Source organism: Barbatula barbatula, assembly GCF_947034865.1.
Source record: "Barbatula barbatula genome assembly, chromosome: 13".
Lineage (NCBI taxonomy): Eukaryota > Metazoa > Chordata > Actinopteri > Cypriniformes > Nemacheilidae > Barbatula > Barbatula barbatula.
Window position 1 is genome coordinate 12,981,564 of NC_136776.1, and position 25,163 is coordinate 13,006,726.

General features: G+C 38.8%; 1 protein-coding gene across 1 annotated transcript in view; it reads right to left on the reverse strand.

Annotated features, from left to right (window-relative positions):
- The window catches only part of dock3 (dedicator of cytokinesis 3), a gene marked incomplete at its 3' end in the record, with an annotated part of 151,381 nt that overhangs the window by 42,042 nt on the left and 84,176 nt on the right, over positions 1-25,163 (reverse strand). Inside the window, exons 6-12 of the mRNA XM_079470648.1 lie at positions 22,222-22,370; positions 18,914-18,998; positions 11,871-11,912; positions 11,106-11,257; positions 2,043-2,124; positions 1,673-1,733; positions 387-534 (exon numbers count right to left, since the gene is read on the reverse strand). Coding sequence (XP_079326774.1) covers positions 387-534; positions 1,673-1,733; positions 2,043-2,124; positions 11,106-11,257; positions 11,871-11,912; positions 18,914-18,998; positions 22,222-22,370 — 719 coding nt within the window. The remainder of the gene's footprint in view (positions 1-386; positions 535-1,672; positions 1,734-2,042; positions 2,125-11,105; positions 11,258-11,870; positions 11,913-18,913; positions 18,999-22,221; positions 22,371-25,163) is intronic.

Consider the following 25,163-nt stretch of genomic DNA (forward strand, 5'->3'; position numbering starts at 1 on the left):
AAAATTGAGATTATTCTCATCTAGGAAGTGCCTGTATCACATTTCGCTGAGTAATTTGTATTTGAGAGAGCATCTTCCGTCTGTTTTGAACGATCAAGGCACAATTTACATGAATTTAGGTTTACAACATGTTCCGCTCAAATAATCGAATCTAAAAGAACCCCTGGCACTCTAGCAGCTGGAACTGAAAGGTTAACATATTATTGATCAGTTTTTATCCATCACCTCAAGTGTTTGTCAAGGCCGTAGATTCGCAAAACCAAGCGAGCAATTCATCACTCCTGATCAAATGTAGTTCACAACAAACACAAGAAACACTCTTTCTGTCTTTTCGTAACTGAATAATCTTAAAGACTAATGAATCACAGTGAGTAAAAGAGACTTACGTGTAAACTTTAAGAACAAAGTCTTTCTCTTCTTTGAGTTCAGATATGGTTTGGAGGATGTCGCTCATGGCGAGCACTGCACATCCGTACGGCCGGCGGTACTGGACATGAGGAGGACCTTTCTTTGAGTCATTCAGCAACATCCGCCCTGTTGATCAGAAATCCTGTTGTTATATTTGTCTGTTTAAACAGACTGCAATTCCTTTTGTTACCGCTAGGGAAGCCGAATCAGTTTAAAGTCGCAATTCGTAACTTTGACTTTTGACTCTCTGTCGCCATCTGTGCTTGAAACGAAACATTGCAGGTTACTTTACGCACCTCTCTTTTTGTGTGTTGAAGTGAAATGTCATCAAACTGACATATCGTCAAAATCATAAGTGACAGGTCAACTTTTAAATCATCATGGTTAGCTAATATATCATTAATACCAGTCATACTCAATTTGGCGGGCCGGATCCGGACCTTTGCTTCGTTCAATCCGGGCCGCGAGACATAGCCTAATAAACCATTTAAAACATTTGACTATTCGGTTGTTACAATTGAGCCGTTTCTACACATCGGAGAATCACACGCGCTCTCAGGAACATGAACATGATCTTTTGCAGATATATCTTTATCTAGCACCAAACGTGCTTCATTTTAACCACTTCCGCTCTGCTTCTTTCTCGCCAAAGACGTGCCGCATGAAGAGCACCAGACACGTGCTTATTTTAACAACAGTAGTGCTTACATGCAGAACAGGTACATGGAAACACAACAGTTAACAAAATACAGCAATATTAAATAATTTATATCCATCATTCTGTTTACTGTTTGCTATATGTCTCCAGCATTTCAACCAAATTTGTGATACTTAATGAACCATAAAGTTTTTAATCTACATTTAGCATTCGCGTTATTGATCAGCATGTAAGCACAGTGATGTTAACTACATTGATGTTCTGGTTACTTTGATATTCGGCATCCTTCACAATTACAGAATTCTCTAAAGCGGTATGAAAACGGGAAGGGAGAGATGCTTTTCTATTTTAAGACTGGCCTGTACCAGAAAATGTCGCCTTTGATTTGCGGGTGTCACAGGACCTTATCCACAGCCGTCCGTCTCTGTGAAGCTGAAATGGATCAGCAACACGTTGCTTACGTACCAACCCTAGATATGCAATTTTTGTATCAGGGAAGTGTATTGACACATGGCAACTCTGCCACATCGGGCTCAAAACAAAGGAAATGGAGGGAGCTAGGAATTGTGGGAAGGTGAGAGAGTCTACATGCAACGAGAAACTCACCCGTCCTAATGACCTGCGACACGATATACAGATCTCGCTTCATGTCTTTGTTGCTAAGATCCTGTGTGGGAAATGAGAGAAGCAAATGAGAGTTTGTTAGATGTACACGGATGAAAAAATTAAGGAGAGCAAATGGAGATTGTTGGAAGTATTGTGCATGCTAAATGATTCTCATAAGAAATGGACTAGACTGTTAAAAAGCCTACACCTCAAACTGAACTCTAAACATTAAATCTGTTGAACTATAAAAGAGCAATCCCTTAAACAATAAAACCCCCCTTTGGTTAAAGACTATTTTGTCTTAATGTCCATTTGTAAGCATGATATTTACAATCCCAAGCAATAACAAGAGATAATGAACGGTTCTCACCGTAAAGAGCGCGCAGAGACGGTCGACCTTTTCTGGATTTTTTGGCCCGCCGTTTTTGTTAAGTCTCACCATAAACTTCTCACTGTCGGAAGAAATCAATGTTTATTAGAAGCTCACGTGGGCAGGTTGTAATTTGCATATATTGATAATTCAGTCAAGGAAAACAAAAAAAAACACATTGGACATCCAATGTACTCCATTACCAGACCATTCCAAATTTTCATTTAATCAGCATTTATAGATTTCTGATATATTATAAATATTGTGGTCATTTCAGTCCAGTGTCTGTTGAATTTCAACAAAATCAAAGCTCAGGAGTGACAAAGTCATCCGACAGCAACGTGAAAGACTGACAGCATGAAAAATCACAAACTGATAAAAATCCAGGTTATCACATATTGTTTTTGACTTTTCCTAAATACACGTACAAATACTACTGTTGTATTGCTTAAAAGTGAATCTGAACTTGTTTTCTTTGCCGTATTTGAGGTCTGAAATATACAGAGCATCTTTCCTGTTAGTTTGACCTGTTTCTCCAGTTTTCTGCAAATAAATGCAGACGGAAACAAGTTTTATTAGAAATTAGGGAGAAATATTGTTAGTAGTTCACAGAATGAATCCGAAATGAACCTAAACACATACCTATAAATAGTAAATCAGTGGCATTATATCCTTCACCTTAAAAACACAATCCTAGTCTTTAGAAAAGTCCTATAACGTGTTTTGTTTTGGGTGGTGGAGAACCAGAATCCAATGACCTCCCTAACCAACTTAAAATTAGTCGTCAACACTGTATTCCTTAAATATCTTCCGAAACCGAGTGGATGGAATTTTAATATAAATGTAACCTCAGGGCCCCTGTTGCTCCTAATGACAACAAATTAAAAAGACACTAGTGAATTATTCCAGACCCCATACGACGAAGACACTGGCGGAGGACGGCGCTGAGCATAAATAATGTTCTTCTCTCTTGCTTTCCAGCATGGATGTAAAGATGAATGAGTTAAACAGGCTATAATTGGATCACAGGAAATAAAGCTGCACACTTCCTGTCCGCTTCAATACAGCCTTATCTAGTCTGGGACGCCACACAGCCGATTACAGCGAAAAGGTCTGTGCGAGAAACACGCAGTGTGGGTGGTTTTGGGTGAACCATCTCTTTAAGAATTCAACATTTTGTCTTTCCAAATGTCAACAACGGCGTCGATTAAAGAAATGTTGATGCAAAAGAAACATCGCACTCCAATGACTTTCTCAGTAAAGTGCCAGTAAAGTCTGACATGTTATTGTCGAGATCTTAATTAGATATTAATTCACAACTGCGAGCCAGCTACCCAATGCTGAGAATGCTGCCATATGCCATCCACAGGAACCAGTCTTCATACATATCAAATACACTGCGTCAAAAACAAAAATGGGCTTCAAAACATTTCGCTGTTGCACTTTGCAAAACATTAGGTCCTCAGTTTATTCTGAAATACAGAATGACTTTTGGGGCAACTTAATTTATTTCTGTCACGCACAACTGAAACGAATGCGAGAATATTTTGTGTGATGAGAGAGCCTCACTTGAACACCACAGCTAGGAAACATGGACTCCGCTATAACGTTTGTTTACAAAACCAGATCCACAGTTAAGAGAACATACCCGGTTACTAACGTAGCCTCGGTTCCCTGAGATACGGGAACGAGTACTGCGTAGCAGGACGCTACAGGGAAAACTCCTTTCTCCGGTGACTGAAGCAATTCAATAGCGCAGTGAAAACTGCACGCTCATTGGTTGGAAAAAAGTAAAACTTTAAACCAATGGCGATGGTACCCGCCAGAAAGGGCGGGGCTTACGGCTATTTAAGCCGACGCATCGCTGTAGGGTCCTCAGGTTACTTCGACTGAAGCGACGACAATGCAGCTCGTAGCACGGCAAGGAACGTAGTACTCGTTCCCGTATCTCAGGGAACCGAGGTTACGTTAGTAACCGAGTACGTTCCCTATCGATACTTCACTCGTACTGCATAGCAGGACGCTATGGGGAACCAGTATAATCACGCCGTGCTACAGATGGAACGAAAACACAGTTAGTCTCGGAGCCTTGGCTCGGAGACGGGGTAGAACAGGGAATCCCTGAAAAGGCGGAGAAGATCAAGCTAGTAGGTGGCCTAGTCTGGTTAATCGTCCCAAAAAATATTAGGTGCTGGCGTGGCTATAGAGCCAGGGCTCAGCGGCCTAATCCAAAGCAGATAGGACCCGGGCCTGAAGGGCTATCCATTTTGACAGTCTATGTTTCGAGACTGAAGACCCTCTGGTGCGGTCACCGAAGCACACAAAGAGCTGTTCCGACCGTCTGAATGGGGCGGAGCGCTCAATGTAGATTTTTAATGCTCTGACTGGGCAAAGCAGGTTAGGCTCTGGGTCCCGCTCGGAGGAGGGGAGAGCAGAGAGCGTAATAACCTGTGCTCTGAACGGAGTAGAGAGTACCTTAGGTACATAGCCATGCCTTGGTTTGAGGACGACCTTGGCGTTGTTAGGCCCAAATTCAAGACAGGATGGGCTCACAGAGAGAGCCTGTAGGTCGCCCACACGCTTCACCGATGCTAAAGCGAGAAGTAGAGCGGTCTTGAGCGTTAAGGAACGGATGTCCACAGATAGCAGAGGCTCAAAGGGAGGGCTCTTTAGAGCCCTCAGGACCGTGGGCAGATCCCAAGTGGGAACTGTAAGAGGGCGAGGGGGGTGTAGCCGCCTAGAGCCCTTCAAGAAACGAACGATGAGGTCGTTTTTGCCCACTCCTTTTCCCTCGATGTGGGTATGTGAGGCTGAAATGGCTGCCACATAGACTTTGAGCGTGGAAGGGGCACGGCCGTTATCCAACAACTCTTGCAAGAATGACAGTATCAGCGATATGTCACAGGACACCGGGTCAGCGCCGCTTGGTGTACACCAGGAGGCGAAGACAGACCATTTGAGGGCATAGAGACGTCTAGTGGATGGGGCTCTAGCCTGGGATATGGTGTTCAGAACGCCCCTCGGGGAGGTCCGTAGGCTGCCGTCGAGAGGCCAAAGGTGTAGAGCCCACAGCTCTGGCTGGGGGTGCCATATCGTGTTCCCTGCCTGAGAGAGGAGGTCCCGCCTCAGGGGAATGGGCCACGGGGCTGCTACTAGCAGTTGAGAGAGATCTGCGACCCAAGGCTAGTTCTTCCACAAAGGGGCTACCAACTCTCATACTCTCGCAGTGAGAGCATTCCGTCTCTTTGAGCGCGTCCTCAGCGTGGGAGAGACCCAAGCATGAGACGCACTCGTCGTGCCCGTCAGGAAACAACGCCGGGAGAAATGGCTCTTTTAGCGTCGCCGGATAGCAGCAGGGAAAAGACCGTTGCTGAGTAGCGAAAACCGCTCGCTAGCGAAGCCGCCGACAGGATCCGCCGGAAGCGAAGCCGCTGAGCAGGAGGTCGAATCCGCTGCAGGTGCTCTCTCGACGGCGAAGTCAGTCAGTCTCGGGAAGCAAAGAAGTGTCGTCGCTGAAGGAGAAGAGATCTGAGGACCCTACGGCGATGCGTCGGCTTATATAGCCGTAAGCCCCACCCTTTCTGGCGGGTACCATCGCCATTGGTCCGGCAGCTCCGCTACCATTGTTTTAAAGTTTTACTTTTTTCAAACCAATGAGCGTGCAGTTTTCACTGCGCTGTTGAATTGCTTCAGTCATCGGAGAAAAAGGAGTTTTCCCCATAGCGTCCTGCTACGAAGTACGAGTGAAGTATCGATAGGGAACTATGTGCATAATATTGTGACACAAGTTCATGTTTTCATTGATCTACAATACAACAACTGAATTGTAAATGGACTGGCAACTCTTATTTGAATTGTTTATTTATCCATACTTATGTGGACGTTTAACCTAAGCCGATATATATAAAAAAATGTCTGTAAATAAACAAACACAGAGTTTCAATTGTCTTTGAATTACTTTGAATTAAAAACAGCCAATGATCAGGGCCGATATATCCTGAATTTGTGCTCTGAATATGGAAAATGTTAAAAAACATCACCAGTTTGATGTTTTATATCACTACTCATTAGATGATTGAATAACATTCTGCGGATATCGGCAGATATCACTCTGAATAATCCGCTATCGGATATCGTTGAAAATATTTTTGTATCTTTACTCTCAATTATATTTTGACTTTAATACGTTTTTTACCTTTCATACATACATTATGTAAAGTTCTCTCTGACTTTCTGACGTTTCTTACTTATTACAAATTTTACTTGAGTAAAAGGAATAAAAGTATATTTATAAAATATAGTGAAATAAGTAGTGAATTAAACTTTTCCGTGTAAAAGTAAATACACTGCACAAAAATACACTTGATGTCAAAATGTCCTTGTCCTGTCCACCTCTGCCCTCTTCTCACGCAAATATAAGAAATCATAAGAAACAGCGAACTGTCGGCAGTATGTTGCATATCAATATTTCATGTCCAATTATTCACTTATGAGATGAGATGCATTACACCCTGCGTCTCATCGGGGGCTCGATCATGCTTTCAGGTTATATAAGAGAATTATTGTTTGATACGTGAAGTGAATCTCCGATGTCACATGTACATGAATGTGTTTACGTTTTAGAAGTTCATATTAAATCACGCTGAGAAAACGTCTCAGGGCAACCAATCACATAGTTGGAAGGCACAATCCACTTCCCTGAAGGAGACGGTATTGTCTTCCGATGGCAGAAAGTATTCATTAAAATCTTCTCTCATACGCAGCGCTATTATTCACTCAGCTTTGTCCCGTAGAAACGACTCGTGACACAATGGGATTTGAACAATCGGCCCGATTGTTATTTCATAGAGCGCATGTAAATAACATACTTAACGTCTGGAGTGTGTGTCGGGGTGATAGGATATTAGGTTGACGTATGATCTTTGTAAAACATGTTCAGACGTTGGATTTGAGTTTGTGAAGGACAAGGGTTTCAGCACGGGAAATGAACTACTGGAGAGCTGCGGTGTAATACAATTATTAAGTGCAAATATTGAATGGCTGTTAAAAGCTGAATTATACATTTCTGTTTGATTAGAGACACACAGGATTTCATTCGGTTATAAAAAGAACATGACTACCAGAGATGAGATAAGTAATGCATTTACAGTACACGTAATGGCTGACAGTGAAGACGGTGATAAAGACAGATCTTATCATAAACTAAAACACTAACACCGTGTTAAGAATTGGCCATTTCTCGTCCCAGTGTCGTGTATCGTTACACAGCTACCACAAACGGTTATGTTTACATAAATATATCATTTTTAAAATAGATATTGGTAAACATATTTGGCTTGAAAGTTCATTTTGGAAAAGCCCCCAGCATGCATTGCAGCATGACTAGAATCCTGCAGTTACTGTTATTGTTTTCATGGCTTTGTTATGTTATGTTGACTTAAGAGTCATAGAATCATACAATAATAAATCCCAATGAAAGCAACGATGACAATTAAATTGGCGACATATTGCATACATTACAACTGTAATAAGAACCGGCCAGCTGTACTCCGAGAACCACAGAAAGTGAGAAACATATCTGATGGAGATAATTTCGTCCTGCTGGGAGTGAAAACAAGGCCAGTGTAGATGCAACAACAAGCACAACAATACTCCCATCACTCCAACCGGATTTGTTCTTGTTTGCATGCGTCCCAGCTTCAATATGTGCGTCATGATGCGGGCGTGTGTGCTTGTGGAAATAAGTGGCAGACATTCAAAAAGAAACTTCACAAAAATAAATTGTGAGATGTTGAGAAACAGACCGTTTGGGGGCAGATATGTTACGTATCGTTTTTGAAGTCACATGAAAACAAAAACAGAATTCCGGGGTCTGATGTATACTTATCCCATTGGCACAATATGGCAATGACACGCACATATAGAGACTTACAAAAACGGATTTACACACGGACACTTGACTGTGGTATGCACCCTTTAAGAGTAACTTTTATGCAAAGTTAACATACCTCTGGTATTTCGTGCATGTTTGATCCGTGCATGTTATTCTGAAGAATAAACATTGTTTTTACAGGTTTTCACCGTAACTCAAAAGTCTGCAATCGTAACTTTGTAAGTTTATCAAACTACCTTGGTCTGACACGAAACTCTTATTTTTATCCAACGTGCGGGATCGCAAAACAAAGACATGACAGCAAATGCAATATGCAGATGATTTACTTCCATAGAATAATTGGGCTGCGCTAGTGAGAAACTTCAACCTTCTTGAAAGTTTCGCAATGCGAGTCTCTACACCAAACCAAATGGTTTCACACGGTATGTCTCTCTTTTCAGATTTGACCAGGAATGATATAAATTTGGATGAAACCTGTGGCCCACTCCAGGGTCAGACAGCTTTTGAGAGGGAGGCAGAAGCACCATTATCAGCCTGTCAAAGCCGAAGCCGCGAGGAGTGGGTGGAGAGAGAGAGCGAGAGAGAGAAAGAGAGCTCTGTGGGTGCTTTGTGAATAATAATCTTGGCCGGCTTTCTTTGGCTGGTGCAATTTATATAACACCAGGCACTTTGGTGTTTTTTCCAGCTTTGAAATCACGATGCTGTTTGTCCACAGAATAAAAGGTCAGATAGGAATTAAAACCTCAGGTGAAAATCTTTAAATGGTCCTGAATGAAATGTCTTAAAGTCAAAGAAGAATTTGCCGAGCTAGATCCAAAAAAATGGAGCCAAAAAATCCTATTCAATGTATTTTACGTAATTTGTTGCATTAAATAGGAAATTCAATAATCAATGTGAAGAAACATGCAGGCAGCCCTTGCCAGTATATTCTGTACAGTATCATTAAATGAGCGAAACGTAAAAAGTGGGTGTTGACTGCAGGGAAGGAGTTTGGATGACATAATTTTAGTGGAAGAGTCTGTCATCATTTACTCACTCACTTGTCCTTTCCAATGTGTGTGACTTCCTTTCTTCTGCAGAACACAAAAGGAGATATTTTGAAGAATGTTGGTAACCGAACAATGACTGGGGCGAATAAATGTGAGAATTTTCATTTTTGGGTGAACTATCCCTTTACGTTAATCCTAAAAAGCTCTGAATCGATTTGTTGGCTTTGTTAGCTATGTATGCCTTACACGTTAAAGAATACTGCAGGGAACAAAACAAGCAAAGGCAAAGAATAGCACAGCGGATACTTTCTAGACGCGCCGTGAAAGATCTCGGATGGAATGAGAAATTTAGGAAGAATTTACAAAGAGAGAGCATTCTGTCTCAATGGTGAGACTGTCTCTCATGATCAAAGTCTCAAGAAATGAATGCTTACCTACCCCATTGCACTGTGACCGACTTTCTTTTGCTGGCAAAAAAGGTTCAATTGCTCCTGGGAAGAACTTACAGGAGGGCTTTGTGAGGGTCTGGACCCCCAAATTAAAATGTCCACCAAACGAACTCAAAACTGTTTTAATTCTGCATCATAGTTAAAGACGGTTTCAATAGAGTTTCAGACATTTCTTTATAAAGTTAAATTGAGTCAGGATGTACGTTCACGTGATGCTGAACAGAAGTCTTTGTTTGTCCGAAACGGTTACTATAGCAACAGCTCGAGCTGCTTTCTTTAAATCAGTCCTAACAATCAAGTCTTTACAAGGTTTTATAAAGTGTTTCAGATCGAGGACATTTGGATAACTGTGGTCAATTATATGGACATGTCAGTTTTGGAAATAGTAGGTTATAGGTTGTAGGTTGTCTAAAATGACATATGGATAATACACAATAAAGGGAGCATTGCTTCAGATTTTAAGCCCGATATTAACTGTATCAAAACGTATCGGTAAACATGAAAAAACTGATGCAGAAATGTGTTTTTGCTAAAAGGTTCCATCTCTTAATACACCCGTCATTAACTGAACGTTTGTATAAAACAAGCACAAACTAAAGCAAACTCTTTTATAGTAAAATACAGTAAAATGGTGAACAGATGACGCTGCTCTTTTAAGTTAGGGTCTGTTCTCCGTTGTTTATTTTTTATAACATTCCATAAACGGACAAAACGCATCAAACTGAAACTTAAAGTCATCATCTCGATCTCACAGTGGCTTACAAAGGCTTTAATTTAATTAATGAGGTGTAAAAATTACTTTTTAAACACTCCCAAAGGAGAACTCTGGCAGTGGCCTCATTTCTCTTAAGATTGACGCATTGAACTGCGAAGGAAAAACAAAACAAGCAGTGGCTTTGTAATAAAGGATCTCCTCCATTTTAAGTTTAATTGGAAGCGATGAAAATGGACATTCTTTAAGATTTATAACCGAATGCCTGAACCGCTGGAATTCTGAATTGAGTCCATCAATCTATACCGTGTTTCTCTCCTGCTAAAATTTACATCAACAGACTTTATTGTCAAGTCTCAGATTCCCCCTCAACAAAATAAAACGAAAAGACATTTTATCCTCTACAGCGCCTCGTAAGACGGGTGCCATTTAGAAAAAAAAGTGCAAGCTCTACTTTTCGTAGAATTTAATGATTTAGGGGTGATTCACAAAAAAACGTCCTTTTTTTCCAAAGCGTCTGGACTTTGTGCTCTCCTGGCGTCTGCCGTCGCTAAGCAAGCATGGGCTACGATAGCCGTTGAGACCAGGAGTATAAACAAATGATATTTGGATTATATGCACTGAAAACACCTTTCAATAACTCTGCTACTAGATTTAGTAATGCTGTGATCATCTGTGTCTCCATCTTCACTGAGTTTGTCTATTTTGGATGGTTGATTCTTGTCACACGACTTGCGGTGTGCTTGCGGATTTCTGAAAAGTTTAGATTTTTTCATCTCGATGCGGCGCCGGCGTGCCTGAAAAAAAGAGCGTGTCTCGCTGCATGTGCGATCACGTCGCCCCCTATTTCCGCGCGTCTACATTTAAAATAATGAATATGCGTGCGGAAAAGACGCGAAATGTGAATCTTGCCTTAAAGATGATCTTGGTTTGCCTATTGGAGTAGTCCAGCTCTACTGTTTTCATACATACAGGGCATTCATGTTTTTAAAGAATAATAACTTGTAAAAGCATCTTGACCTGATTTGTTTGCCTTCTCTCAGGTCATAAAGAGAGAAGAAGATATCGGTGTCCTCGCCGATGGTGTTGTACGTGAAGCTCTTCAGGTTGACGAATAGATGGTGTGGCACAGGCATCCGACACGAGTCACCGTGTTTCTGTCGTCCTCCCTCCTGAAAACACCACATACAGCATTAATAACACAATATTCACATAAAATCGATAAAACATCTAAATACCTCAACAAAACATCAGCATGTGAACACTAATATGAACACTAATATAACGTCAATATAACAATACAACACAACACCATTAGAACACTAATATAACGCAACTATAACATAATACAACATAACATTCCATCATCATTATAATGCTAATATAACGTCAAAATGACATAATTCAACATAACATCAACACGACATCATCATAATGCTAACATGATGTCAATTTAACATCGACATTAAAAAGGTATAGCTGAGGTATAAAACTCTCATATTCAATAATTCATCCGTAGAATTGAAATGCCTATTTTACTGACCTATATTCAAGACTACACTTAAAACATACTGTTACAGAAGTATGTTCACACAAGCGTAAGGGTTAAAGGTCTTTTATCATGACTAACACAAAGTGAACAAGGTGTTCAGACAAACTCAACATTTCCTGTCACATTTTAGCCTATGGTGAAGCATGACCTACACGTAGATCCGCATGTGTTAACATGTTAAAGACTCTGAATGTTTCTGACGGCTCAAATACTGCTAAAAATGACAGGAATACCTGGGATGTGCTTTGCTGGACGCTGTGTCGGCTGGATAGGTGCTAGAGATAGAAAGAGAGAGAGAGAGAGAGAGAGAGAGAGAGAGATAGGTTAAATGCAGGTAGTATTTCTTACATTCTCTATGACATGTTTATCTTAATGCAATAAACGCACTGGAAATCACTCAAAAATGTTAGATGATATTGAAAAACGTATGAAATAGTTCGACACGGGGGATTTTTTAACCTGTGTTTTAACTTTATCCATAGAAACAGTAAATTGGAGCCCCAATATTAAAGAAATGTATTTAATAACCAATAGTTATGTATAATGTATTTAACTTACTGTATATGTACTGTATGTATGTTATATTATAACATATTACCTGAATATTATTTTTTAATGTATACCGATTTTTCTCAATAAGCTTCATTCAACATAAATTCAACATATTGTTTTATACATACAATCAACTTACTTTGTTTTTATTAGATTATGTAATTTACATTTACACTCATTAAAAATGTTGAAAAGATAGTTCACCCAAATTTCTTCTGCAGATCAAAAAAATAAGATATGTTGCAGAATGTTGGTATCCATTGACATCCATTGAATTAAAACAAAACAACCGAGACATTTCTCAAATATCTTCTTTTGTGTGTCATTGTAAAATAGAGTCATTTACAGGTTTTGAACGTTCATTTTTGCTTGTAATCCTTTAGATACCTCAAACTGCTTTAAAATGGGCAGGCGCCATATGGACTTCCATCCACAAAACAAAATTTTTAATTCATGATATGTTTACAAATATATAATCAATAAGGGATGTTAGAGATGAGAAGAATTTTAAAGGCAGCGAGGGACAAACTCCGTGTCGCAGATGTAAATTCCCAAAACCTCACTATCTGTGTGTCTTGAAGAACAATGCTTTATATCTTCACACGGCTCAGCGCCGAAATGGGTTATTTGTAAGAACATTCAAACGTAAAACCATGTCACATTACATTTATTCACTCTGAGGTGCAGGGCTTTGAAATTAAAGTCACGCAGAATTTTCAGTTCAGGGTCTGTAATTCAGTAAATAGAAGATTTGCTTGAGGCTTTGACTGATTTTACACGACACTGTACAGATGCAGCACAGCCTTATCTCAGGAGATGTAAGATTTTGATTATTCAGGCAGTGTCAGCACAAAGCTAAGCTGAAAACGCATTCTCATAATCACACTGTAAACGACACGCGCACACATCTTACCCTAGAGCCTGTCTCTGTCTGCATGTCTCTCTCCAGTGTTTTTCACTGCCATTATAATAAATTACTCATTTTGAACACACACCCCATTGATGAATGCATCAGAGGTAGGGGGTCGTACAAAACACGCTATTGTACAGATCAACACTACATGAAGATTTCCTATGCAGAGCTTTCACACAGCCCTAGGGGTTTCTAGGGAGATGACGTGACGATGACGTGTGGTTGTATGAATTTGTGTGGTGTGTTCTGGGTATTTGCTCAGTTGTAGTCAGGGTGATCTGGGTGGATGGAATGACCCTGTTGCTAGAGTGTGCTAAGTAGTCATTAACATGCTAGGGTGCTGCTCTGTGGTACCTAGGGTGTCCTCGGGGATCAGGATGAAACGTTGCTAGGGTGTTCTAAGTTGTTATTGTAGTAGTGTGTTGCTATGCGGTTGCTATGGTGTTGCTAGGTGATCACGGTACACTGACAAAAAAGGTATTGCGATGGTAATTTTTTGGTCATGGCCAATCATGTACCCAAAAAGGTGTCAAATCTTATGTTTTGTACCTGCAGGAACCCTTAAGAGTACCACCCTCGTGATGGCTATTGTAGCTTAAAAGAAGTTGTTGCTATGGTTTTCCAAGTGTTCTGAGTGGTTGGGGCAGGAAGACACTGTTGTTATTGTGTTCTAAGTAGTTCCAAGTACGTTGTTATGTGGTTGCTATGACATTGGTGGTGAAAAAAGGCGTTCTGAGTGGTTGGGCTAAGATGATGCTGTTGCTGTGGCATTCTAAGTAGTTATTATTGTGTTACTATGTAGTTGCTATGGTATTGCTAGGTGGTAAGCAGAATGTTGTTAGCACATAGCTATTTGCTTGGAAGGGTGTTTGAATGGTTGCTCGGTGCCAGATGTTTTGGCTGGGTTGGGATGATGTGGTTGCTGTGGTGTTCCAAGTAGCTATTACTGTGATGCTATGTGGTTTATAAGTGGTTAGTGTCATGCTCTGTGATGTAAGCATGTTTGTTAGGTGGCTGAAAGGGTGTTCGAGTGGTTGTTAGGGTATGGCTTGATGGTTGCTAGGGTGTTCTGATAGGTCAGAATGACACTGTTGCTAGGGTGTTCTAAGTATTTATAAGCATGTTTCTATGATTCAGATTCAGGATTCAAAGCGTTTATTGTCATGTGCACAGTGAGGAAAACACGTTTCACTGTACAATGAAATTCTTTCTGGGGACAACACCATAGCAACCGCTATGCTAGGTTCTAAGTAGAAAGTGCTGGGTTGTTAACAGATTGCTGTGTGTTTGGGAAGGTGCTTTAGTAGGTGCTAGTTGTTTTCTCAGGGTTTTCTAGGGTATTCTGGGTGATTGGGATGACATTGTTGCAATGGCATTCTAAGTAGTAACGTTGCGGCATTGCTTGAAGATAAGTAGAATGCTCTAGGTTGATTGCACATTTCTAAGTTCTAAGAAGCGTATTGCTATGGTGGTGCTGTTGTGTTTGTTCTGGGATGTTAGAATGTTTATCTATGGTTGGGAGGATGTTTAAGTAGGTACTAGCTGTTTGCTGGGGTGTTCTAAATGGTTTAAAAAGTGCTCTGGGTGGTTGCCAGATGCTTTTGGGTGGTTGCTTCTGTGTTTACATTTATGGATGAACACCTTAAGACAAAATATTACCAGCACACATCAATAATGATAGTGTTTTATTCCGATGAAGTGTTCAGGGTTTGTTCAAACCCTTCAACCTACGTGTGAGCAACATAAATAGTGATAAATCCTTTGGTTTTTATTACCTTCATAATAATAAAATGAATTTACGTTATCTCAGGACAAAAACTGACGTTTTCTCAAAGCAGACAATGAGAAAAGGAATTAGAGCCTCATTTGCAAACACAGCAGAGTAATTCAGGCCGAACTGAGAAATGTCTAAAAACAAATATCTTTCCTTCTGTTCTCAGTCTCACCATCAGGGAGGCTAAACACGTGCCTGCCGGGACTCATTAACGAAAAATAACGCCTCGCGGCACTGTGAGCTCGGCGAACATGTTCAACAGAATTCACAGCTGTGTTAAGATGCTCTTCTGTGAGAGTTTAGTGACTGATGTCATGTTTATCAACATTTATAATACTGCTCTGACTGCACTTTCCCTACAGAGACATCTATGTCATAGATTGGGCTCTGTGATAGAAGTGAGCGTTGAGACACTTTACCTTTAAAATCATAACCTACATGCCCTACACATGCAATACTGCCGTTAATTTGAATTTGGCCAAAATTAGTTGTCTATAAAGGGATCATAATAATGTAGTTACAGTATGATGCCTTAAAATGTTGTCTAGGTAGGCACTGGGGTTTAATGTTTTCCTCAAGGGCACAATGATGGCAAAATCTCATTAGGTCTGCATTTCGCTCATAGCATTAGATTACAGAAACTCTTGACGTTGCAGTTTTGTTGCACTTCTCCCACAAACAAGGGCTTATATTTAATTTCAATAATATTTTCAGAGGATAGTTTTTACAGTTATTTAAAAGTGACAAAAACAAGGTTACCAAATGGCTAACAGGTCAATAGTTACAGTGTAAGAGCCCATATAATATTTCATTTGCTCTCCTGGGTTTGAAATTGACAATAAAAAACCTATTCATTTAATGATGAAATAGTGAAATTATTATTGAAAATAATAATATGAAAACAGACAGAAAGGTGTGTGTGAACAGGTCTTGTCTAACTCCAGAACTGTTTATACATTTAATTGAATCCATCTTTTGGTTCCCTAAAGACAATTCAGCAACAACTTCTAAGAAAACTAAAGGTCTCAAATCATGGCCGCGTCGATGCTCTTGGTAGCCTGAAGGGAAGCAAAAGTCCGCTTAAATCCATGTTCTTTCAGAAGTTTCCTTTATTTCTTCTCTTGCTTTATTTTTGGTGTTTGTGTAAAGCTCCTCCAACTCCCACATATCAGGCTGTACAAATCTCTCTGACCTCAGCGTTTGGATAGTGCACTTAAACCTCCAATTGAGATTTGGATCTACACAAGACCAGATTTGGATTTTACAAAAAAGTTAGTTTTTTGTATACTTTTTATTCGATAGCTTTCCTTTCTGTCGATAGTTCTTTGCTTCTCTTTTATTTTCTCCACTATTCCAAATTTCTAACATCACGGGTGACAGACGACAATACACCTTGTGTTCGACAGGTACAAGCTGATCTTCAGGTGTGCCAAACAAAGTGCCAAAACTCCGGTCTGACACCACAGAACATTGTGCCAATTCCTGAAAACCGAGTAATAAAAATGCCATACTGTCCTACTTTTAAAATATTTCTGTATTTTACTTAAAATATGTTTGAATACATTTTTAATCCACAGTATTTGCCAACAATGGTTAAAAGTAATAAGTAAGTTCAGGGATAATACATAAATACCGATAAAACAGAACTATGTCGAGCATTTTTACCTAAACTTGTTATTATTTATTCATTTTGATGCAAATATGAAAGAGAAAACACACATCTAATCTCAGTTTAATTCTACATCAAGTGAATTATGTTCTTCAAATAAACAAACGTATTTGCATCTCTTCTTAATAAAACATTTGAATGTAGGAATGCTTTAGCAAAGCTTTCTTTACCCAGAATTCTGTCTGCGAATTCAACTCTTCGAATGCAGAATACAAGTTACAGAAAGTAAATTTAGACACAGAAAGAAAGCCTTCTGTGTCATATTGTTGAGTTGGCTTGAGATCCCACACAAAGCAGACACGCACACGGCTGTATACACACAAATCACGATAAAAGATTGAGCAAATATCCATGTAAGCAGATTTCTCTATGAGATGCATTTGAAAAGCACGCGTAAGAAACAAATGCAAGCGTTAAATCCTGAAGATATTAAAGCAACCTAAAATTACAGTATTAAGGTGGGATGGGAATAAAGTATTATTTAAAGTACATGAGATATTAACTGAAGGTAAAAATAGACGTTGGTACATCACCGCAATGCATTTTAAATAGCAAATGCATTTGTGCTCATTTGTTCGCCTCATTTGTTCGTCTAAAAAGGAGGTGTGCTCAGGCGCGTTGTTGGCGCATTGCTATTTTGAGGAACTGAAAACAGACTGCGCCATAGACCAACTCAAACCTGGTCTAAAGTCAATGGCACAATATCGTTTTACTTATTTAAAGAGTGCGTTAGGAATATGCTCCTATAGGCGGGTGCGCAGCGCTCGTACATTCTGCTTATTACACACAGAAGCACACAATAATGCAAAATATTTATAAAAATGACTACGCAGATTGCGTAGGGCCCCTGCACCACCAGGGGGCCCCCTTGAGTACCGAATCGAAAACACTATTGTAAACAAGACACTATATTTTATAACTAGCAGATTAAACTTAAGAGGAATCATTCAGAAATTTTCTTTTTAACCGCAACTTGCTCTTTAAGGGAATGATGACACACTGATTGGTTTAGTGTAGTCACGCCAAAAAAACACCCAATACTCATTCAAAGAATCGGGAAAACCCGTTTAGACCACGCGTTCAGGCGTGTCAACTGTTTTACCGCTGCTAAACTAGCAAAAGTGGATTCGGACACGCTCGAGTGCACCTGCGCCGTGCACTTTAAACCATGCGCTTATATTGTGAAAATAGGGCCCTCATAAATAGTTTTTTCCATAAAGCTGAATATGTAAATCATTCATTTCTGATTTCTAATTGTTCATCTTATTCTACAGGTGGGAGCATCTGCGCGTTAAGCCGATATTATGCACATATGCAAAAACTATTAGAGAAATGAATTCCAGCTCTCATCTACATGGATGACTCATGTTTATGAATAGACCCGTTTAACACGAGCTGCAGAAATCCAAGTAAGACAAACACCAAACAGAGACACAAACATGTCATTAATCATTTATGATGATTTAAATATTTAAGTTTTTTATTATTATTAGGATTTATGTTTTCTATTATTCAGACTGAAGACAAATGTGGCATACACTGAAAAAACAACAACTAGTTGGACAGTTTGTTTTTATTAATTTTGTAATGTTGGCTGGTCATTAAAAAGATTAGGAATCAAACAAAACAACAACAACAACAAAGCTGAAATCTGCAAAACAATTTGGTAGGGCTGTCAAACAATTAATGGCAATTAATCGCATCCATAATAAAAGTTTGTGTTCACATAATATATGTCTGCGTACCGTGCATATTCATTTTGTTTTCATAAACACAAAAACATACATGTATTTATTTATATTTAACAATAATTGAAATTATTTCTAAATGTTTAGTAATTTTTGATAAATACATGTATGTGTTATACAAATAATATGCTCAGTACACAGACATATCTTTTGTAAACACAAACTTTAATTCTGGATGCGATTAATCACGATTAACTGTTTCACAGCCCTATTTTTTCAATAAAATAAACAAAAAACTCTGTTATTAAAGTGTATTTCGTGCATTGGTTATGATTTCTCAATTAATGTCAGTATGATGTCATTCGATTGTAACCTACATGAAGCTATGCAAAGTAACCTTCAATTTTGAAGCATTAATTCTGTATTGCCCCAAAGAATTGTAGCATCCATATTTAGCATATTATTTGTTTACAACCATCTGTAAAAAATCAATTCACATGATTTAAAAACCCAAACATTACAAAAAACATCCTCCGAATATTGTTCAACGAACATCTGGCATGCCAGGTTTCAGCAACATGCAACAGACGCTTTTAAAACTGCTACGGATAAAAACACACACATGGATTTGTATGTTTGCTGTTGCGTGTCAGAATGTAATACATGAAATAAGTGCTTACCATTTTGTACAGGTCTGAAACACTTATCTGGTCCGAGTCAACCATTTCGAACTCCTTTCTCGGCACCAGATCCAAGCCTAAGTGTCTGTAAAGCACACAAAAGAGAGAGTTTAAAATAGTTAACAAGTTAAAAATACTAAGCATGACTGCAGATAATCATAGTGGAAATGTTGTCATTGTCCACCTGTCGTAACAGATGTCATGAGGAACTATTTTATCCATTACTGCAGAGTCGTGATGTCCTCCAACTTAAAATGGCAGATTTTTCATAACAGTTTCCGAAGGTTATCTTTGGTTTATCCACACATATCTTGTTAATATCAAAAGGATCACATGGTTAAGACGGAGAGAGCTGTCGTAGCAAAGACCTTTAGAAATCTATATGGATAAAAGCTTGGAGTAATGGCACGTCATACAGTATGTTTAGACAACGTAACCATTGCTTCTAGTCTTACAGACATAAACAAACCGCATCACACCTCGAGGTTTAATACCAGATATAAACTGGCTAAAGTCAGCAGCTAAACACATCAATGAGAACGTTATTGGAATCGTAACATTTCATAGGTTTGCTCATTACAACCCACCTTTATTTTACACCCGTTTTATCGTTCACCTGGTGAATAAGTTAATCCATTTTAAATGTTAAACAGTAAAAGGACACATTACTTTTATGCCACGGTTACATATTAAACCTTTAGAGTAAAGGTTGCAACAGAGAATATATTTGCCCATTTAAGATATACATTTCATAAATATGAATTGTTCCCTGGGTTTCGAACCTGTGACCTTTGCGTTGCTAAAACAATGCTCAACCAATTGAGCTGTGTGAATAAAATACACTTTATTATTTAATAACTTGTGCAGTTGTGCTCTCAGCCAATATTCCGCCCTACCCGGGGGGACGCTTGTGCTTGTAAATGAAGAAAATCTGCATATTTCCTAAATCTTTCCATGCAAATGAGCTCACGGAGAGACATTGTGAATCACTGGCTTGTACCAGACCATAAATTAAATCTACTTTGTTTATACAAACAGTAATAAACACATTATGTGACAATTAAATCGCTTTAGTGATGACAAGCTTGACGTAACTCACAATTGTTGCACGCAGCCGAGTAAAATGCGAATGCCTCGAGTTTGCAACATCAAGACGTCAAATATATAAATATGTATTTTAAATGAGACTCAATAAAATCACTCTATTCTACTCTTGAGAGGACAAAATTCCATACAGTCATCATATTATTGATTCAATAGCGGTTCTGAACGCTTGCTAGGGCAGCCTCAGGAGAGAATGTATATACCGTACAGAGCGAGGTCTAATGAAAGGCATTATTAGATTGTTTGAGAAACACTGGAGGTGCTTTTCAGCTCATCCTTTCTGTATTTATAGAACGCGTCGGTAAGTGCTGCTGTCTCACATCCATCTCATCCCATTTACTCAATTATCTCTGGATTGCTGATCTGGAGACCTGGCAGCGAACTACTGCTGAAAGCTCACGACCACAAAGTGCCTCATCGCACAAGTGAATCTTCAGGTGACCTTGGACGAGAGAGTGGAACATCTTATCTCTGGATCACTCGCCTATTTAATCATTTCTATAAGACGTGAACCCTGTGATCTTTATCTTGGATTAGGGAGCGCTGTTACACACGGTATACTTTTAGAACATCTCGTACTTTGAAAAGATATTGATAAGAGATTGTCAATCGTATATTATTTATTTATATGATTTATATACTAAATAACTGTGTAGTATTTGATTCATTTTATGATTGATTTTATTAATCATTTATTTCCTGATGGCTTTGACGGGCTAGTAAATAACAAAACGGGAGATCCAATAACATTGGACATAAACTTAAATTGTACAGCAAAATGAAGAAGTAAAAACATATTCAAATGAATTAAGAATGAACTGCGACTACTGACAACATTTGATCATACATCATATAAAAAGCAGACAATGGCGTATAAACTAGTGCTGTATTTACTTTGTTGTTTTCATTTCTATTATATGTAATTGTGCTAAATAAATATATATTATTTATGGCTGTCTAGCGATTAGCGACAAAATGTTGACAAAATAAAGGTTTTTGTGTACATATTATATGTGTTTGTGCCGTGTATCATAATTATGTATATATAAAAACAAACACATATATGTGTATATTTAAGATATATTTACACGTGTACATACATTTTTATATTTATATTAAATGTATGTTATACATAAATATTAATTATTATTTTTCTTAAAATGATATGTGCATATTTATATATGCATACATTTTATAAATAGTACACAAACAAAGAAAAAAAAACGTTTATTTTGAATAAGATTAGTCACATATAATCATTTTTCATCCCTAATTGAATTGATTGAATACAGATTAAAAGTTCGATAGCCTAGCAGCTTCTTCCTGTTTGCTGAAAAACTTCTTAAAACCTCGTAAAAAGATGAAATAATGATGAAACAACTGCAAACACTCAAGCAAACTCAAGGTTCTGCGAAGAATCGCATTAAGATGCTTCTTAAACTGTGTAGGTTAAAAATGGGGGTGGTATCTTGCATAAAAAGTCTCTTTACTCCCAATACAACTTCCTCCCGTAATTCATATTATCCACTCAGTAAATGACATATGTTCTTGTTCCCCTCATTTTTATTGCAGAGCCAGGCCAAGTCTTTCTAAGGGGTCGGGAGGCTACGACCATCCATCTCTAGCGTTTCAGCTCTGATGACTCGGGAGGCCTCGGCTTCTAGCACGTTTTGAAGTCTGGCAGATCTCCACGACGCGCGAGTGCTTATTTTAACAGTCCTCAATTGAGTGAAGTGCGGTGGAGCTGGATGTTAAACGCATTTTAGAAAACCCTCAAGTGTTCAATGACTCGTTCAATGGGAAGATGGACTGACATATCTTGTCTGTTTAAAAATGCGGTAACATGCCATGGATGTAATCAAGAAGGTCTGTAAAAAGTGAAGAAAGCTCTCCCAAGCATCACCATTCATCTCAATGGCTCATTGGTGTATATGTCATGTGACTGACTTTCTTTATTCTGCAGATATTTTAGAGAAGGTTGGTGACCGAACAACATCGACCCCATTGAATTCTATTGTATAAACACAAAACCACTGACACATTTCTCAAAATATCATCTTTTGTGTTCCACAGAAGTAAGACTTTTTGACAAAAGGGTGAAAAAATGATGACAACATTTGTCAGTTCTGAGACTTCCATAAGATTTTGTTTATTTTAGTTTCAGGTCAAAATTATTTTGGATGTATAAAAAGACGGTGACTCACTCATTGCCCCAGTCCAGTCGTACGGTGATGTGGCGCTTGACTTCTCGGACCTGATCTTGGGTCAGGTGACCTGACAGCAGTTGTCGCCTCAGATCAATCAATTCACTCATTACGTGACGGAGCTTGTAAAAGAGGTCGACTTTGTGTTTCTGTAAAAAGAAAAGAAAGAGAGAAGGCTCATTTATTTCACACATTCACTACCCCAAACGAGTGAATGGATAGTTGTTTTTAAAATGTTAAACATAGAATCTCTTGTTATAACTTGAAATTCATTGGTCCATCAACAGCAGCAAGCTGTCCAGAACCCGAGGCAGTTAAACAACTAACACTTCTGTTTTATTCCATTGCGTTTTAAAGCTTAAAGGAGATTGTGATGTACGAAGTACTTTGCTTTTATCAAAATATGTACTTTCAAAATACAACTTTGGCCAAAGTTATGCAGGGATGTTTCTTGTCGGACAACCATGGAATTGTCTTGTATAAGCAGTAAGTTGTCACAAGAAACAATACTGCGTAGCTTGTACGTGTTTTTTTTTTTCAATTCAACCATTTATATTATACAAGTAATTTACTAGTAAGACAAGTAACAATGTTTCATTTCCATGTTTAGTTTCCCGTGCTGACATAACCGAAGAATGATGGACCCCCAAAACCATTTGCAACACTTTGATTTGTTTCTTTTCTTCGTGTATATCCTCCTAAAATTATTATTGTTCTGTATGTTAGTTTATAAACCCAAAGAACGAAATACCATTTCAACCACTTATTGGTTTAAACCAATGGTTTTAAACTGGTGGATTATAGACCTAAAACTCTGCAGTTGGTCTATTTTGATGGATTGGTAAAAGCAGAGGTAAATACACAAAATGCAGAAGTACATTGCATTACAAGATCACAATGAAGAACAACCACTTCTAAGCAAATACAATGAAATAATTCAGAATAAACCTATAATTCACTAGCCTACATATTAAAAAGCCCAGCGAGTACTTCAGAATTACATTTCACTCCAAAATACAATGCATTCATGGTTTCTGAGTAAATTATAGAGTAAAATACGATTAGACGAAGCCAAAAAATCGAATCAATCACATGTTGGTACAGAAACCCAGCCTGTGGCTTTAAATGCAAATCCTGATCTGCTCATGACTTCATCGCTGAAGCTATAAAACTTCTCGAGATGCATTTTTATGCAAATACACATCCATCAGAACCTCTGAAAGAAAAGTTAAAAATTCAATTTTGCATAAACACTTAAGCTTTGATTTAACACTTGACAACAGCGTTATTCGCCAAACTGACATCAAGACAAACTTAGCTTGATAGCAAAACTTCACTTAAAATGGGAATCGTTTATTTGACAGTGAGATATTTCCAGACATAATGCAGTGTACTATATTTGTACCAGAGTAAAAAGTGATCACATGAAGTAAATTGAGATTACTTATATCTCAAGAATATCCCTGTGGGCAATCCTGGGAAATTTCAGAAAACCTTACCATGAAAAAATCTTTTTACCATGGTAACAGCGCAGATATTAACATTTGGTGGTTCAAATACCCATTTGAGATCCGTCTTCAAATTTGTAAAGCATTTGTTTTATTTTTAGGCCATCATTTTTCTTAGTCAGGTAGCCATTTTATCTGGATTGTCACATCCATAACGCTACATTTTCCTCATAAATGAACAATGAAAATAAAAATAAAGTAACTATTTTACGTTCTATAAAGGCATCTTATCTCCATGCATTGGGTATTATTGCATCAGGATTGTCTATGTTATTTCACAGAAATCCTACAAAGTTTGTCGTCTCCCAAAAAACGCGTCCTTTTATGTCACATCCATAACTCATGTTTATTTCCCTTTTTTTAAAATAGAAAATGTGTTCATAGACTGACTAAACAAGGGTTTAGTAAAATCTAAAAAGATGGTTCAACATATTCGTAACAAATTCATTCCCTGAGCATTATTACGTCACGTCCATAACGCAAAATATCACGTCCATAACGTTATAATAACTACTGCAGTACTCATTCTGTCCTACAGGGTGCTTAAAAATACTGCACTATTTCCATGGTTCGTGTCCAAAAAATAACTCCATAATACCTTACTGTAGAATTTGTCCTCCGCTTTGCTAATAGCCTTTGCGTTCTTCAGATTGACAGAATGATTGTGTACAAGACAACAACTTGTTCTTTAAAAAGGTGGACCATCCACTGGGATTCATCTATACACATCTCAAACCACCAGGCTTTCCTTCCGAGTTGCTGTATGATGGATGACACTGCCTCCTATATCGACCCTCAGGGAGACATACGGGGGACGGATCGGTGAGTTTATCACCGACACGCTGTACCGACTGTGTGTGCCGATCTCCAGAGCCCTTCATCACATAACTGTTCAGGACTGAAGTTTGACACGTTTTTGAAAAAGCAGGGGAACTCGGGCAAGAACGTCTACCTAGACACCCACACACAAGTGGCATGTATGTAGAATGATGTATCCATCAATATTTCTTTCCATGGTGTGTTAATGGAGAAATCAGCTGGGGGTCTGGAAATTCCAGTGTGAAAATGCACAAAAGCCACATTTGAACAACTAATTCTTCTGCCGCTGCTACCTGAGCAGCCTCCTAGTGAACACAACCACACTCTGTAAGTTCTGTGTTTGGGGTTGGTACTCACAGCCCCGCCCGCCCCGTCCATCCGCTGTGCCTCTGGAGTAGTGCCAGAAGGTATCCATATATCATTTGCAGTGTGTAATGTTGCCGTGTGTGAATGTAGGCAGTCTACAAAGTTTTAAAGCCGATGCTGAACGAATAACAAAGTTATTGGCTTGGAAAAAAGGGAGTCGACTCTGAATTACGCAAACGAGACGTGACCTAGTCCGATTCGCAAACCGCTGCGGATTTACACCACTACATAGTCCCAGCCATCATTTTG